Source organism: Meriones unguiculatus, chromosome 16 (assembly GCF_030254825.1).
Source record: "Meriones unguiculatus strain TT.TT164.6M chromosome 16, Bangor_MerUng_6.1, whole genome shotgun sequence".
Taxonomy (NCBI): Eukaryota; Metazoa; Chordata; class Mammalia; order Rodentia; family Muridae; genus Meriones; species Meriones unguiculatus.
The window spans coordinates 11,132,128-11,149,021 of record NC_083363.1 but is presented as its reverse complement, the minus strand read 5'-3'; the positions used below and the strand labels follow the sequence as shown (position 1 = coordinate 11,149,021).

Below are 16,894 nucleotides of genomic sequence, written 5' to 3'. Positions count from 1 at the left end.
TCACATCCTTGCTCAGAGAGTCTATAATTCCAGTTCTAGGGGATCTGATGCCTTTCTGTTTCTGTGGACATTGCAAGCGTGAGTACCCTTGCATGCGTATAGGCAAAACATTTGTACATGTGAAATAGAGAATAAGGGCTGGAGAGATGGCTCAGCTGTTAAGAACATTGGCTGCTCTTCTGGAGGACCCAGGTTCTATTCCCAGCACTTGTCTGATTTACAGTGCCTATCACTCCAGGCCCAGGGGGTCTGATGCCCTCTTCTGGTCTCTCTGGGCACTTATTGTATGCATTTGGTGTGCAGACATACATGCAAGCAAAATACCTATACACATTAAAAAAAAAAATCAAAGAAAAAATTTTAAATCTTAAAAAAAAACCTTTATTGAAGAATTTAGTATGAAATTAGTTTATTGTATTATGATTGACTTAAGCCATTTTTATTGGCTTTTCAGAATTAGTTTGGCTTTTGTAGGCATGTGATTTTTATCAGATTGGCTGTTAGTTTTGATTCATCTGACTCTGACTTACACATAGCCCTTTCCATGACTTAAGAGTTCTCCTTGACAGTGATTTCTTCCAGTATCTGTAAATCAGTGTTTAAAGTTGTAAATTTAATTTACAGTGTTAAGATGGTATTTAAGTACCGAGTTGTGAAATTATAGAAAGATATGTTAACTTGCTTGGGTCAAGACCTTTTGTAGATTTTTTTGTGGAATAATGCTAGGCATAAAAATCACGATTAATAAGCAATTACTTCCCCCAACCATGTTTTGAGCCCTCCTTGCTGTTTTGAACAGGGCTCACAGAGTCAGTAATTTACAGACTGCCAGACCTGGCATGTAATCCAGGTTTCTTGATTATCCTTTTCATGACTGCTTACCATGCATCTGCAAGATTTCCTGGTGTGTAATTTTCAGTGGGAGAGAACTGGAAGCTGGTGTTGTTGATATCTGTATATAATAGTATGTAGTTTAATGTCAGTAATAAGTAAAACAGTCTTTGGTCATTCCTTGTATGGGAGTCTGTGCCAAGCATAGTGGCAGACACCTTCAATCCAGGACTTAGGAAACAGGCTGGGAGATTCAAGGGCTGCATCGTGAGATCTTGTCTCAAAAAGAGTAGGGAGCAATATTTCTACAAATTCTCTCTTCAGTTGCTGCCCTTTAAAAAGTTAATTTTGTTTTATGTTTGCTTTGCTTTTGTGTACGTCCGTTTACCACCTGTGTGCCTGGTGCCTGAAGAGGCCCCAAGAGGGTGTCAGATTCCCTGAGACTGTGGCCACAAATGTTGTGAGCCATCGTGTGGGTGCTGAGAATTAAGCCTGAACCAGAGCCCTCTGGAAGAACATCCAGTACTCTTAACCGCTGAGCCGCCTCTCCAGCTCCAAGTTGCTGCCTCTATCTATCTATCTATCTATCTATCAATCATTTGGCGATCTCATGTAGGTCATGCTGGTCTCACACATAGTATACAGCTGAAGATGACCATGAACTGATTTTCCTGCCTCTATCTTCCAAGTGCTGCGTTACAAGGATCCACCATTACTTCCAGCTGCCTTTATTTTAATAAGGCGTTAGGCATATTTAGGATATGCAGGATGTTTCTCTATAAATTTTGATTGCTTCTGTCTATCAGGTTTTCATTGTGGGCTGTTACTCTGATAAGCATGTTAGGTTTCTTTCATTTAATTATCTCAACATCCTTATAAAGTACTGTTACCAATTCCATTTTATGAATGAGGAATCTAAATTTTCAGGAGTTAAGCACTAGTCTTTGGATACAGATTTGATCTCAAGTAGTTTTTAAAACTAAGCATGGAAGATTTTTTTCCTTAATCCTCCTTAGCATGAAAGATCTTAAGATACCAATTAAATATAAATGCTTTACAATATCAGTATATTTCTTTTGCAGGGGCAAAAAGATTATAATGAAGGTTAGAGTTTAAAGGAAAAGTTGAAATTCTGTGTGACTAAGAAAGTAGGGTTTGAATGTTTCTGTAGTGTCAAGAAAGCCTCCTGTCCCTCACAGAGGGCTGCAGACACCCAATAGCCAGGGGGGAGTGATCTTAGAGCCCCCTGATCCCTGATTCAGAGTGAGTGCTCTGTGATGCAGTGTTACAGTAAGATAAAGTCAGGGGGTCCCATTGCTGTATCTTCTATGGGTAGATGGGTGGAAAGGTCGGGCTTCTGAATCCCCGAAATAAATTGCTCTCTCTAACTTTGTTTGTTGCAATATTTTTCTAACCTTTGAGCCCTGGTGAAATAACTTCTACAGCTAGGATAAAGACTTTCCCTCGTATTGTTTTATGTGTCCGGTATTTGTACCAGAAGTCTTAAAGCAAGGCTTTATCAATTCTTGTTTATAAGGTAAGTGATTCACCCTTGGTAACAACTCATATGGCAAAGCTGGAGCTTGCATCCAGGTATCTTCTTCATTAAAACACTGCTGTTACATTTAGTGTGTGTGTGTGTGTGTGTGTGTGTGTGTGTACATACGTACTTGCGTCACTTACGGACATTCCACAGTGTGTATGTGAAAGTCAGAGAGTGACATACGGGAGTTGGTTCTTTTCTTCTGCTTATGTTGTTGGGCTGCACTAGCTCACCATCTCTGTCTATTTATCATTACTGTCTTCTCGAATTAGAAAATGTTTAGGCCGAGGCTTGCTGTGTAGCTCAGGCTGGACTGGAAATCTGTGTAGCCTCGCTTGGCAGTCTTGATGCTAAAGAGGAATGTTGTACCTCAGTGGGTCCGAGGTCCGGAGGAAGCCTCTGTTGTTCCACCTCAGATGTTATTGTTGCTTTGGCCTGTGTAATATTGTCAGTAACTAGGTAACTATATTAGTTTTCTATCTCTGTGAAGAGGAATCATGACCAAAGCAACCTTGTGAAAGAAAGCCTTTAATTGGGGGCTTGCTCACCAGTTTCAGATAGTAAGTCCAAGACCATCATGGCGGGAAGCATAATGGCTGGCAGTGAGGGAAAGAGAGGGAGAGAAGTAGAAAGGGTGAGGAGAAAAGGGGCTTGAGTTTCACACTTCTTCCAAAAAGGTCACACCTCCTAATCCTTCCCAAAACAGCTGTACCTACTAGGGATCACACATTGAAATATATGAGTTAAGGGGGCCATTCTCACTCAGACAACTACAGTGAATTACGTTACATTATGAGGAAGCCTTACACAGATTCCTTACAATGTGGCATCCTGTTTAATGCAGAAGTAATATAGCATGCTAGGCAAAGGTGGGTAGATGAATGAGCAGTGGCTGATCTTCAGGGCACCCGGATTTGATTTCCAGCACTCAGGTGTGCCTCATAAACTACCCTTAACTCCACTTCCAGGGATCTGAGGTCCTCTTCTGGCCTCCACGGGCATCAAACACACAAGTGTGCACAGACATACACGTAGACAAATCACCCATGCACATACAAAAAAATTAAAATGAGATGCAGGTATGTTCAGAATGGTGCAGGAACTGGAAAGAGTGAATTGGAAAGTTTCTGGTACTGAGCTGCTGGGAGAAAAGCCCACAAAGGAAGCTTGAAGGCAGTGGTTCTCAGCCTGTGGGTCAAGACCTCTTTTACAGGGCCACTTAAGGCCACCTGCATATAAGATACTCATATTACGATTCATAACAATAGCAAAATTAGGGTTACCACGTAACAACAAAAATAACTGTGTTTGGGGGTCACTGCAACATGAGGGTGGCAGCTGTACTAGAGGGTGGCACTGTACTAGAGGGTGGCAGCCTTAGCAGGGTTGAGGACAGCTTTCTGGCCTCCCGAGATAACGAGCACAGTGGAGTCAGTACTTTTGAGCAATAGACTTTTGCATTTAAATTAAGGCAGTTTAGCAGGGAGGGAGATTACCTTTCCGGTCCTTACAGTCTGTGACCCTTCACTCTGTCCTTGAGAGCAGCCCCAGGCTGATCAGTTAGAGCATGACTTTGTAAAACTGTTGCCACCTCTGTGTGGGTCACCATTCGGGGTTTTGAATGTACAGCAACTACAGTTTCAGAGGCAAGTTTGCTCCTAGCAACCCCCACCTGGGTTGCAGCCTGTGATTTCCTGCAGTCTAGGCCAAGTGGAAAAGTTTGGACTACTTCTGTTGGCAGAGGGATTTCAAGATCCCCAAATATTGACTCTGTCCTGTGGTTATTAGTGGTTATTCTAATGCATATCTACACTGAGGAGGAAACAGAGCAAAAGAAAAATACAGAAGGTACAATTTGAGGAGAAAAATCACACCAGGAAATGAGATGGTGGAACCGAGCTGCGTGCTGAGAGGCCAGATGTGCAATGGAATAAAGGGAGTGGTGTCCCCAGGGCAAGATGCCACCCAGCTCATGCTGAAATTTGAAATTAAAAAGTCTGAGGGATTTCCTCCACCTAAAAAGCAACTACAAAGGAACACTTATGCAAATGTAATTCAAGGAGGGGCCAAGATCCATCCAAAGCAAATAGTCCAGCTTGGCAGCTTCAGCCTTGTCTGTGTTTTGGCTTTAGAGCCATGAAGGATACAGGAGGAAAGGGGTTGTGGAATCTTCCTCTGCAGTTAGGGCGATATGGAGGCCAGGCATATGGCAGTAGAGTCCCTGAGTGCAGGCCCTGACAGGCCTTTTTGTGAAGATGTGAAAACGGAGCCTGGATTGTACTAAGAGACCACAAAGTATTGGGGGTTCCAGAGTCCTGGGACACAAGCCAGGAAAGACGGAATCCAGGGAGTGGAAGGAGTCCACGAGAAAGAAGTGCATTGTTAGAGAAGCAGGGAGGAGAGAGCTATCTGAGGAAGCCCTTTGGCACTGGGCACAGAGCCACGGGATTTGCAGTTTGCTGCTGTGTTTTGGACATAGAGCTAGCCGGCACGTGAGGTGTTCTGTCTACTGAATGAGTTAGAACACGGACTAGTATAAATCTATAAAGTATTACATTTTGATACGTGAGTTGAAGGATTTTCAGCACTGTCTTCCGTCGTGACATCTGTCTTCCAGATATTTTTATCAGGTGGTAGAACTGTCAAGAAATAATTTTTAAAGAGCCGTTTTGCAGTTTTCTTTTCAACGTGATACCATTTCTATTCCCACAGGTTTGATTGTAAATGCATCACCAAGAGGCAGCCCAGAATGAAGAAAGCAAACAGGAGTGCTGGCTCAGTGCCTAAGGTGTCTGGAATAGGCAAACCGCAAACAGTAGAAAAAAGCAAGCCTGAAAACAGCTCTTCAGCACCCACAGGAAGCAAACCTGTAAAGCCTGGAATAGCATCTTTGTCGAAGGTATTAACAGCAGTATCTGAATATGCATTGGATTTAGGCATGCACTTATTTAATATGTTGAATTTGTTAAATGAGTATTATTTGGGATTTACTCATGGCTAGTACTAGGAACACAGTCTCTGAACAGCAGGATGTCTTTAGTGTTTTGATCTATCTGTATGAATGAAATTAATACTAGGCTCTGCATGGAGGAAATAACTGAGTGCCTGCTTTATGAAGGGTGCCGTGTTCAGGTGAGCCAGAGGTAGAGTCTGCCTTCAGGGAGCTTGAGGAGGAAAGGATGGCAGCCATGAGATGCAAACTGAACCACCCCTGAAATGTCAGGTACCCAAGAGAAGTAGACAGGATGGCCGGTAGATAATGCTCCCAGCTCAGGAAGGCCTGTGAAAAGAATAGGTGAGGGTGTGTTAAAGGGTGACTGCTGTCACATTCCTCTGACTTCTTGACAGTAGTTTTTGTCCTGTGACACATGCTTTGACAGCATGAGTTTCTTTTTTTGTTTGTTTTTGTTCTTTTGAGACAGGGTTTCTTTGCCCTGTAGTTTCTGGCTGTCCTGAAGCTGTAGACTAAGCTGGCCTTGAGCTCAGAAGTCCGCTTGTTTCTGCTTCCTGAGTGCTGGGGTTAAAGGTGAGCACCAGATTGCCTGCTCTTTCCAACAGCTGATCCAAGATTAGTCCTGCCTAACATTGGAGGTTTTAATTCAGTAAGAACGTAGTTAATTTTCTTCAGACTTTTGTAGAGACTGGATTAATCATTTTTTTAGTATAAAATTGTTTTTAGACGAGCGACTTTGGCAACAGAGAGATGAGTACTTGGCTTCAAAAGGCTGGGGCCATAATTAAAAGGGGGATTACAAGTGGACAGATCAAGGATTCAAGAAATGAGAGGTGGTAGCAGCATTTTGTGTTTTGTTTTGCTTTGTTGTTGTTAGAGTTGAATCTTTTAGCCCAGGATTGATTTTGATTTTGGGAACATAGCAGCTTTCCAGGGGTGTTCTGTCCGTCTGTCCTTCCTTCTTTCTAGCTAGCTACCTATCTATGTATTGTGTGCATAAGCATGTATGCATGTGTGTACCTTTGTGCCACATTGTGGAGGTGAGAGAGGGCTTAAACTCAGGTTGTCAGCCTTGGTGTCCAGCATCCCTCCCTGCTGAGTCACTGTCTCAACATCCACTTTTTAAAATGTCATTATTATTATTATATGTTGTATTGTCTTGAGACAGGATCTTCTGTGTAGCCCAGGCTGGCCGCAGACTCCTTGCAGCCTCCTCCCAGCTGCCCAGCTGCCAGGATTACATGTGCTTCCCACCACGCACAACTGCTGCTTCTGTGTCTGTTCTTGCGTGCAGCTGCACACAGTCTTCTTCCAGCTTTTCCGTTTGAGGTCTGTTGGCTTCCTTGCTTGCTGCCTTGCTTTAGTATTGGGATGCCTGGCTAGAAACTGACCACGCAGAAACCAGGAGGGGGATTCTGCTAGTCTGACAAGAAGAAAGCAGGCCTGGCCTGGGCTCCCCAACAACCCTTTATCCAGGCAGAGGTTTTTAGATTGTGGGTCAACTTATTTTAAAAGCACTTTAGAGGAGCTGATGAGGGACTTCCATGTATGTCTGAAAGATCTAACAGGAAATGCTGTTTTGTATTTCAAGGTTGTTAAAACTCAACTTGGACTGATCCAGTGGGTGTGGGGCCCCTAATTTTTTTCTTACTATATCCTTGTGAGTTGCTAGTTGTCATCCTGTGGCCTGGAGGGATGGTGCCAGGAATGGCCTTTGCCCTACTTCTGCTATTCTGAACCAGCACCCAGAAGTGTTTGTGTGGTTCAGTGCTGTGACTCTTTCATGAGAGAGATGTCATGTTCTGACCTAACTGATGACTTAATTGCTGGGCCTGTCTTCACAGTAGAGTGCCTGTTTGACAGGTGACCTGTTACTTATGTGGCCGGAAGGGTAGGTTGAAGTGTTCGTGTTGGGTGTGTGTTCCTGCCTGCGTTCTGTGGCTCTGTGTCAGATTGACCATGGCATGTGCACTGAGCAGGCCTGTCACTTCTGAGGTGTAGGTGCGGAGTTGCTGGGAGTTTGGTCTTGAAGAGTGGGTACCTTTCCACTGTAAAGCAAAACTGTACACACGCTCTTCCCAGCACACACTGGCTGTTTACACTTCAGCAGCTTTGTTTAGTGTATGTGCGAGTGTGTTGAGGGGGTGTAGGCTGATTTGTAGTAGGGGGGTCAGCTCTCATACTCTTTGGTAACATTGAACAGGCCAGTTACTGTCGCTTATCCTAAACTTTTGTTGATTAGAAATTGGAGAGATAGGAAATAAAAAGTAAAAAGAAGCAAGAAAAAGAAAACACTAAAGGGGTTTTAAGGCTCTTGGAGTTCAGCTCTGGTACGATGCCTCTCATGTGTTATGCCCCAGGTGCCATCTCTAGTACGACAAGAGAAGGGGTGAGCCCTGCTGACTTGCTACAGTTTGAATTTCAGAGTCACCACATTCACAGATTCTCTGGCACAAACCCCCACAACTTCCAATCTTGTAACTGTAATGGAGCATGATGAGCAGGAGGTAAAGAAAGGCTCTCTGGCTTTTAGTTATTTAAATAGTACAAATGCTCGCACTTACCCCATTCACACATTTTGTCGTTGATCAAAATTCCCATGAGCCCTTTCTCATAGTGTCAGGGTAAAAGCACTTGAATGTTTTTACTCTCATCTCAGATAGAGTTGGAGGATGATCTTTGTGATGCAGAGCTCCAGTCACTCTTGACAGGAGCTGTGTGGGTAGAAAGAGATGGAGGGAGGCTGCTCCGGTCTGTGCTGAGGAACACAGCCTTCAGTGGCGCCATCGTCCAGGGCCAGGGCACATGCTGCTGGCTTATCACGGTGAGTGTGGAAGAAGCAGCAGAACAGCTGGCGTGCTGGCAAGAGCAGTTCCCATTATACTGGTGTGTGTGTGTGTGTGTGTGTGTGTTAATTCATGCATGGGCACCATTAAGCTTCAGTCAGAATCCAAATAACTGATAGTACTCTGTAATTATTTTGATCATACTTTTCTGTGATTATAATTTTGTGGTTAACAAAAGCTAGTTAACAGGGTTATAGCTTAGTGATAGTATGGAAAAGGCCCTACTACACACACATGCTTACACACAGAAGGGCAGGCAGGGGAGGGAAGGAAAGAGTTAACAGTGTGACTGTTCACCTCTGAAATGTAAAGTAATCTTATTTGTAAAGTAATCTTAAAGTTTGAGGAAAATATGCACACTTGAAAATTTAGATTCTCTGAGAGACTGTCCAGCAGGGGATCAAAGCAGATGCAGAGACTCACAGCCAAACTTTGGGCAGAGCACAGGGAGTCTTATAGGAGAAGGGGGTTATAAAAGGACCCAGAGGGGACAGGAGCCACACAAGGAGACCAAAAAGCCAAAAATAAGCAGGGCCCAGGGGGGACCGCAGAGACTAATGCATCAACCAAAGACCACACAAAGAGGGGACATAGACCCCCTGTTCAGATGTAGCCCATGGACAGCTCAGCCTTCTTGTGGGCTCCCTAACAAGAGGAGAAGAGACAGTCTCTGACATGAACTGGTTTGCCTGCTCCTTGATCGCCCTAGTGGGGCGACCTAGCCAATGTGCTGTGTGTGTATGTGTGTGTGTGTCATTTTGGATAGCTGTGGTTACAGTACTTGTGTGGGTCCACTGTCTTATTTTGTGGTCTGTATGTCTGTGTTCCGGTACCATATTATAGCTTTATAATGTATCTTGAATGTCTGGAACGGCGATTCTTCCAGTCTGCCAGTATTTTTTTTTTTTTTTTTTTTGAGACAGGGTTTCTCTGTGTAATAGCTCTGGCTGTCCTGGACTTGCTTTGTAGACCAAGCTGGCCTCAAACTCACAGCGATTCCCCTGCCTCTGCCTTCCTGAGTGCTGGGATTACAGACATGTGCCACCATGCCTGGCTTCCTGCTAGTATTCTTTTTGCTTTGGCTGTCCAGGGTCTTTTCTGGTTCCACCTGAATTTTAGGATGCTGTTTGAAGTTTATGAAGAATGTTCTATAACTTAAAGATTTAGTCTTTTTGTAGTGTCTTTTTATTCCAACAAATAAAATACTTAGTCTTTTTATGGTACCTGTCTCACATTTGCTGCATGTTCCTTTCCTGTGCTTTTTACAATGTTCCAGATTCTTTGGTCTAGGTCCTCTACTTTATCTTCAAGTCTTGCTAGTCTGTCCTCTGATTGATTCATTCTACTTGTGAGTTTTCTTGTTAGATTATTGAGTGTTCCAACTCCATCTTTGTTTCTTTTATGGTCTCTTTATTGAAGAGTTTTAAATCCTGACTTATCCCCCTCATTTCATTGTTTGTATTTTCTTTTCTTTTCTTTTTTTTAATTTATTTTATGTGCATTATCGTGAAGATGTCAGATCCTTTGCAGTTAGGGTTACAGACAGTTGTGAGCTGCCATGTGGATGCTGGGAATTTAACCTGGGTCCTTCAGGAAGAGCAGGCAGTGCTCTTACCCACTGAGCCATCTCTCCAGCCTCCTGTTTGTATTTTCTTAGACATCACTGAAGCATTTATTGTTATCCCCTTGGAGTTCAATGAAGTATTTATGTGTTTGTTTGTTTTTTTAATTTCTCAAATTTATTGATAAACTTTATGGTTGTTCTTTTAAATTCTGTGTCCTGGCGCTCTTTTAGGTGGTTGTCATTAGATGCCACTTCAGTAGGACTAGGGGTAGGATGGGAGCAGGCTGTCTTGTTTATTTATCCATGTTTTGGTTTTGTGATTTCCTGGCAGGTGCACTTCTTTCTTTGGTTTGTGTATGCAGTATGATAATCCAGCCTGCGGTAGATTGGCACTGTGCAGGAGCTGAGTGGTCTAACCTGGCAAAGCTGGTGGATGAAAAAGGTCCAGGCAAAGGTGGCTCCCAAACAGAGGATGTAGGCCTGTAGGATGTAGATTTGTCATCCGGGTGAGGGAATGATCTCACAAGTCAAAAGACGCTCTTGAAAAAACCGGGTTTGAAAGCCACCAGTCTGGACCCAGGCGTGTGAGTGTGGAGATGGCCACAGGCAGGGCCAGCTGTGGAGATGGGGTGTGTGTGCATGGGAAAGGGTATGGGTTTGGAAATACACTTGTGGTTTTGTAGATGGGGAAGGGTGAAAAGGGAAGAAGTGATTTATCCAACAAAGTTGGTCTTCTAACCAAACTACAAAAGCCTTTAATAAAAAATATATTTTTACAAAAAAAAAAAAAATATATATATATATATATATATTCAGTTAATGACTTTCCGTTTCCACTTGCTGGAAATAAACGATCAGTTTCATTCTTGTTTATTCTTCCAGTGTTCCTTTTTGCATAAATAGGCAGATACACTTAGATTTCATTTGCTTGCTTATCTATCTATCTATTTATCTATCATCTATCTATCTATCTATCTATCTATCTATTTATTTTTGGTTTTCTGAGGCAGGGTTTCTCTGTGTAGCCTTGGCTGTTCTGGACTTACTTTGTACACCAGGCTGGCCTGGAACTCACAGAGATCCACCTTCCTTGGCCTTCCTGAGTGCTGGGATTACAGGTGTGGCCTACTTTACCCAGCTAGCTCTTAATTTAAAAAGTTCTCTCTACCACACAGGGTGCAAAGCTTGGACTCAGGTCTTCAGGCTTGATGTCAAGTGAGCCATCTCATGAGCCCTCTATACTGCTATCCTGATCATTTTTAAAATATTAGCTGCGTAGCACACTTCATTGTATACCAATGCAGTTTACACTATCCTTCCCAAAAAAGTGTGTTACCATTTTTTTCTGTGTTTGCTAGCCTGGTAGGTATCAAATATTTCACCATCTGTTTTTGTTCCTCTTCCTTTTTAAAAATTTATTTATTTTGACTGTGATAAGGATTTTAAAACTTTTTCTAAACTACAGTTTAAGATTTTTACTTTTATGCTCTTAAGTTTATGAGGTTTTTGTTCTGTGATGTCAGTTTCTGGTTGTAGTTAGAAACAGCATACTTCATTTTTGATGTGGTATGAAACACTCCAAACTCATTCCTTTTTCACTTTTTTGTGAATTCGTGGTTGACCTAGCATGATTTCCTGTAAAACCTTTGTTTTCTGCGTTACCTTTTAAGCCATTATCGATTTTTTTTCAGTATAGTTTCCTTATAGAATTTTTGGTTATCATTATTATTTTGTTTCTTTGAGACAGGGTTTCTCTGTGTAGCCCTGGCTGCCTTGGAACTTGCTTTGTAGACCAGGCTGGCCTTGAACTCACGGAGATCTGCCAGCCTCTCTGACACCATGTGTGGCTTATTATACTTTTACTGGGGTGCTGAAAGTGTAATCAAAGATCTCCCACATGCTAGATAAGAGCTCTCCCAAGCTGCACCCAATTCTTATTCTGGTTTACTGATTTTAATACTGTGTGATCAGAATTACAAGCTCAGACTTTGTCATTTGGCATCACAGTGTATATTTGACTTCGCCAAAGACAAATTGTAACCAGAGAAGTGTGACTGGGATTAAGCTCCCTTTCACATGATTGAAAGAAAATAATATTTAACATAATGAGGAAACATTAGTTTGAAGATAGCTTTTTTTAATGTATAAAAGATGATTTGAAAATAGAATATTGTAAGTATGTAACTACTAATGGAAGAAGATTGATGGGACAGGGAACTTGAAATTTAAAGCTCTTTTGTGCCATAGTTGATGGCTACTTTTCACTAGCTGAGTCAAGTTAATGTCATTTTCCCCTTTATCTATGTCCAATTAGGCATTTTAGGAGTCAAACATATGATAACTCTTATCAGAGTTTAACTCTGTGTAAATGTTTGAAGAAGCTGACCCCTTTCAGCTTAATGTTTTTAGTTGTAAACATTTTATGAGCGTTTTGCTTGCCTGTGTGTCTGTGTACCATGTGTGTGTCTGGTGTGCACAGACCACCACGGATCCCCTGGAACTGGAGTTGCACACGGTTGTGAGCCACCTTGGGGGTGCTGGGAATCAAAGCTGGCTCCTTTGCCATTGCTCGTAACACTAAGCCGTCTCTTCAGTCCCGTATTTTTCTTTCTGTTTTGGTGTTGGGATCAGTCCAGGGCTGTGAGCATCCTATGACTTAGCTTCATCCCTAAGTCTTCTGACTCTTTTTAAATAAAGTATTTTTACCTTTCTGCACTACTGTGATAGTTTTATAACTGATTGGTAAAGGGCTAGAGAGATGGCTTAGTGATGGAAAGGTCATGCTGCTTTTCCAGAAGATGTAGGTTGATGCCCAACACCCATATGATGTTTTACATCACCTGTAATTCTAGGTGCAGGGGATTCTCTACCCTCTTCTGACCTCTGTGGGCACCAGGCTCAAATGTGCTGCACAGCCATATATGCAGGCACAATACCCATCACAAAAAATAAAATAAAAAAAAAAAAATAGAAACAAAGGAATGAGGAAAACAGTTACTTCCATATGGAATCCCTGGTTTTAAAAACCAGAAGAAAGTTTAGAGGTTAGTTACATACACATGAACCATTTTAACTTGTAGAAGTGAATTCATCATGATTATTTCAGAGCATTGCTGCAGCCCAATACAATAAATCATCAGCTAATGTGTGCCTTCATCTTAAGGAGAAGAAAAACTTTGGGTTCTTTTATTATTCTTGGTCTGGGAGATGGTTCAGTGGGTAAAAGCATTTCCTGCCAGACTTGACCACCTGTGTTGATCCTTGGGACCCACACAGTGGAAGGAGAAAAGAGACTTCTAGAAGTTGACCTCTGACCTCCACCTGTGCTCTACATTACAGTTGTTGTGTGAGAAGGCACATACATGTGTACACATATGTGCACACACACTAAATAAATAAGTATAAAAGTAATAACAAGTAGCTCTTCTTTTTTTATTACTTCATTTTATTGGCATTGGTGTTGTGCTTCCATATATGTCTGTGTGAGGGTGTCAGATCTCCTGGAACTGGAGTTACAGGCAGTTGTGAGCTGTCATGTGAGTGTTGGGGTTTGAACCTGAATCCTTTGGAAGAAGAGCCAGTGCTCTTAACTGCTGAGCCATCCCTCTAGCCCTTTCTACAGGTTTTAAACTCCCGTTGTTTTAATGAAAGCAGTAAAAATAGTTACCTCCTAGTCACATTTTTATCGCTATGAGAAGACACCATGACCGAGGCAACTTTTCAAAGAAAGAATTTACTTGGATAGGCTTCATTTTTAAAGAAGATTTACCTAACTCTTAGTGACAGTGTTTAGAACTTACAGCGGTAGGGGCCGTCCTTATTGCCATCTCTGTTGTTTCATGGAGGTGACTTCTGTTCACCGGTCATGGCCTAAGTGAAAGTTTACTCAGAACGACACCTTCCTGCCTTCCACAGGATGTGGAAGTGGGCACACAGCAGGCATCCAAAAACGATCTTTTACTGTGTGCATGGTTTAGTATCTTAGACTCATGTGATTGCCTGTAAGTATAAAGAGATGTGTTTGAATTTGTAGCACAGTGGTGTGCTGCTTGTTTATAAAATGTTGGAAAGTCTTCCTGGAGTTCTTAAGTATAGTGTAAAAGTCAAGAGCCCTGCTTAGCCTTCAAATATTTAATGTTGTTTCACTTAGTCAGTGTGTTCTTATCTTCTCTTGCTTCTAGACCAAGAGCAATGACGACCTTTTAGCTGGAATGGCTGGAGGAGCAAACGTGACTAATGGTGTCAAAGCTAAGAAAAGCACCTGTTCATCTACGGCGCCTTCAGCACCTGCACCTGCCATGACCGTCGCGGAGAACAAATCCAAGACCAGCACAGGTGTGGCTGTTACTCGATCTCATGTCATCCACCTGTTTGTGAGAGACGTCCCCTTACCTCTGCAAACTGCCATTTCTTCTTGCATTCCAGGTCACACTCTACTGTTCCCTCTAATGGCCGTGTGGTCTGATTAACAAGAGGGAATGTTTCCGTCCTCCTTTTTAGAAGTGGTATTTTGTTTGATCCCCATTGCAGCTCTTGAAGTATAGACTAGACTCTCCTCATTGTAGCTCTGAGGTAACTACTGAAGCTTAGCAAAATAGTCTTGCCAAAGGCTATCCATTCGTTTACTTGACAGATGTTTCTTGGGAACTCATTTTGTTCTAGGTTGTATAAGATACAAACCTGGTGGTGGTACAATGTTTGAACCTTCACTGTATCAAGCCTGAGATCATCACATTTAATGTCGTCACAGGGCAAGGACCTTAAGAAGAAATATTCTATCGCCATCTCCTCTTTGTGGCCTCTGGACCCGAGCTAGGGGCCATTCCAACGTGCACATGTGGTTTTCTGTTGATGGTTATGCCTGACGTCAGGATTCATTTATTACCTCCTAGGATTAGATACTCCAGTTCAGATTTGTATGTCTGTGTTAGTCTGCTAGTACACCATAATGAGATAGCACAGACTGAAGCGTTTACACAACAAAAGTTTATTTTATTATACTGTAGTTCATAAATCAAAGTATTGGCAGTCCTGTTTTCTCTCAAGGTCTCCTTGGCTTGCATTTGGATACTTTGTCACTGTGTCCCTCTGCATTTGTCCTACCCTCCTCTTCATAGACACAAATCACACCGGATAAAGTCCACCTGACAGTTTGTCTTAGTGTTTTATTTGTCTGTGAAGAGACACCATGATGACAGAAATTCTTATGAAAGAAAACATTTAATTGGGGCTGGCTTACAGTTTCAGAGGTTTAGTCCATTGTCAATATGGCAGGAAGCATGGCAGCGTGAAGGCAGACTTGGTGCTGGAGAAGGAGCTGAGGGTTCTATATCTAGATCAGCAGACAGCAGGAAGAGAGAGACACTGGACCAAGCTTGGGCTTTTGAGACCTTAAAGTCTTCCCTGAGTGACAGGCATCCTCCAACAAGGCCACACATCCTGATAGTACCATTCCCTAAACACTTAAATATATGAACCTATAGGGGCTATATTCATTCATTCATTCATTCATTCATTTTGAGACAGGGGTTCTCCGTGTAGCCTTGGCTGCCCTGAACTTGCTTTGTAGATTAGGCTGCCCTCGAACTTGAAGAGATCTGCCTGTCTCTGCCTCCCCCAGTGCTGGGATTACAGACATGCATCACCACACCTGGCTTATGGGGGCCATTTTTATTCAAACCACCACTCAGCTCCATCTGAATTTAATTGGCTGAATCAGTTACCCTGTCTGCAAATACAGTCATATTCTAGGGACCAGGGCTTTAATATGTACCTTTCGGGGGGGTCATGGTTCAGCCTCAGCAGCATCCTTATTCTTCAGTTCATTGGCTATCTCTCTTCCTGAGGATGACCCCAAGGCTGTTTGATTTTAGTGGCCAAGCCAGGCCGCTCATCTGATTTGAGCTATTCTGCCTGCTCAGTTTGGCTGGCAAGGTTGCTGCTCTTCTTTTTGTCTGTTCCTTTTCATATCTTTCTCATTCATCACCTTCTATGGCTTGGTTGGTCCTTGCCTTTCTCTTTTTTTTTTTTTTTAATAAAAAGGGCCTTTGTGGGGCTGGAGAGGTGGCTCAGAGGTTAAGAGCACTGGCTGCTTTTCCAAAGGTCCTGAGTTCAATTCCCATGATGGCTCACAACCATCTATAATGAGATTTGGTGCCCTCTTCTAGCCTGCAGGTGTACATGCAGGCAGAACACTATATACATAATAAATAAATAAAATTAAAAAAAAAAAAAGGGCCTTTGGTGTTGATAAGAATGATGGTACCACATCCTAATTTGTGGAAGGTTATACCATCCTTTTCCTCTTTGGTTATCCGTTTGTATTTGTTTCACCGTCCCTTTTCCTCTGCTTTTGAAAAGGGACAGGCCTTTGTCTCACTTCACTACTGTTGTCATTGTCAAGCATAGGCGGCTTCCTTTCTCACCAGCACCTAGAACATCTCTGTATCAGTCAGGGTTTTCTAAAGAAGCAGAATTGATAGAATGAATGTATAGAAATAATACAATATACTATAAACAGGTATTGTATTGTGCTGTATTGTAAAAGGGGATTTATTTGTGTGGCTTAAAGGCTATGCTCTGGGTAGTCCGACCATGGCTGTCTCCCGGTGGAAAGGCCAAGAATCCAGTAGTTGTTCAGTGTACAAGGTTAGATGTGTCAGCAGTCTCAGTCTGGTGCTGGAGTCCTCAAGACTGTGTTTGAATCCTGCAATAGTAGGTTCTAATACCAGTCTTGGCAACAGGATAGATGAACTTGCCAGAGCAAGTGAGGGCAAGGAGGCAAAAGGCAAAAGCTTCCATCATCCATCTCGAATGATCCAGTCAAGAAAATCTTTAATAGGTGTACCCAACTAGTTGGGTTTTAGTTGATTTCAGATGGGGTCATCTTCACAATCAGGGTTAGCTGTAACAGTGTTCTAAATTAATTTCCACAAACATTCCTTTTTCCTTACTTCTTTCTTGCTCAAGAATCCTTATTGACTTGCAGGAACTCCTGAACTCAGCCAATATCCAGGCTTCTGTAGAAACACTCCCCAGAAACACTTGTTAACTGTTTATCTTACCTTTCTGTGTGCCATGCTCACTTCTGCTTTCTCGTTGCTTTCTCGTCTTTGTCTTGTGACCAGCCTGACTTCTTTCTTCTCTACTCTGGTTCT

At 42.5% G+C, this 16,894-nt stretch overlaps 1 protein-coding gene across 2 annotated transcripts in view; it reads left to right on the top strand.

Annotated features, from left to right (window-relative positions):
• The window catches only part of Specc1l (sperm antigen with calponin homology and coiled-coil domains 1 like), a 99,124-nt gene that overhangs the window by 14,322 nt on the left and 67,908 nt on the right, over positions 1-16,894 (top strand). For both annotated transcript variants that reach the window (XM_021646063.2, XM_060369364.1), the window contains exons 2-3: positions 5,087-5,273; positions 13,919-14,072. In XM_021646063.2, the coding sequence (XP_021501738.2) occupies positions 5,124-5,273; positions 13,919-14,072 (304 nt within the window). In that variant the 5' untranslated portion in view covers positions 5,087-5,123. The remainder of the gene's footprint in view (positions 1-5,086; positions 5,274-13,918; positions 14,073-16,894) is intronic.